Source organism: Phalaenopsis equestris, unplaced genomic scaffold (genome assembly GCF_001263595.1).
Source record: "Phalaenopsis equestris unplaced genomic scaffold, ASM126359v1 Scaffold174856, whole genome shotgun sequence".
Lineage (NCBI taxonomy): Eukaryota > Viridiplantae > Streptophyta > Magnoliopsida > Asparagales > Orchidaceae > Phalaenopsis > Phalaenopsis equestris.
The window spans coordinates 1-400 of record NW_018194805.1 but is presented as its reverse complement, the minus strand read 5'-3'; the positions used below and the strand labels follow the sequence as shown (position 1 = coordinate 400).

The 400-nt window shown below is 63.2% G+C and overlaps 1 protein-coding gene across 1 annotated transcript; it reads left to right on the top strand.

Moving 5' to 3' along the window:
* Positions 1–6: 6 nt before the first annotated feature.
* Positions 7–397, top strand: LOC110034223 (dehydration-responsive element-binding protein 1G-like). Its single transcript, XM_020738505.1, has one exon. The coding sequence runs from the start codon at positions 14–16 to the stop codon at positions 395–397; it is 384 nt and encodes a 127-aa protein (XP_020594164.1). The 5' UTR covers positions 7–13.
* The last annotated feature ends 3 nt before the right edge of the window (positions 398–400 follow it).

Genomic DNA, 400 nt, shown 5'->3' with positions numbered 1-400 from the left:
CCCCCCCGCCGTCATGGCCGCACGCGCCCACGATGTCGCCGCACTCGCCCTCCGCGGCCGACAAGCCTGTCTCAATTTCGCCGACTCCGCTCGCCTCCATATTCCCCCCGCCCCCGCCAGCCCCCGTTCCATACAACGCGCAGCAGCTATAGCAGCAGAGGCCTTCCGCCCCGCGCCGGGTCAAGAGCAGCAGGAGGAAGCGCCTCCTTCGGGCCAGCCCTGCATGGAGGTCGAGAGTGTCGCGGCACATGACGGGTTTATTGATTTGATGGATTTCGACGAGTATTGCTACGCAGATGAGTTGTGTATGGACTCGACCATGTACTTTCAGACGGGGTTCGGTTGGGACGACGGTGAGTGGCGCGGCGACGTGCCGCTATGGAGTCACTCAATTTGATGC

Coding starts and splice junctions, on each gene's coding strand:
- LOC110034223 (XM_020738505.1), top strand. CDS start 14: ATGGCCGCACGCGCCCACGATGTCGCCGCACTCGCCCTCCGCGGCCGA.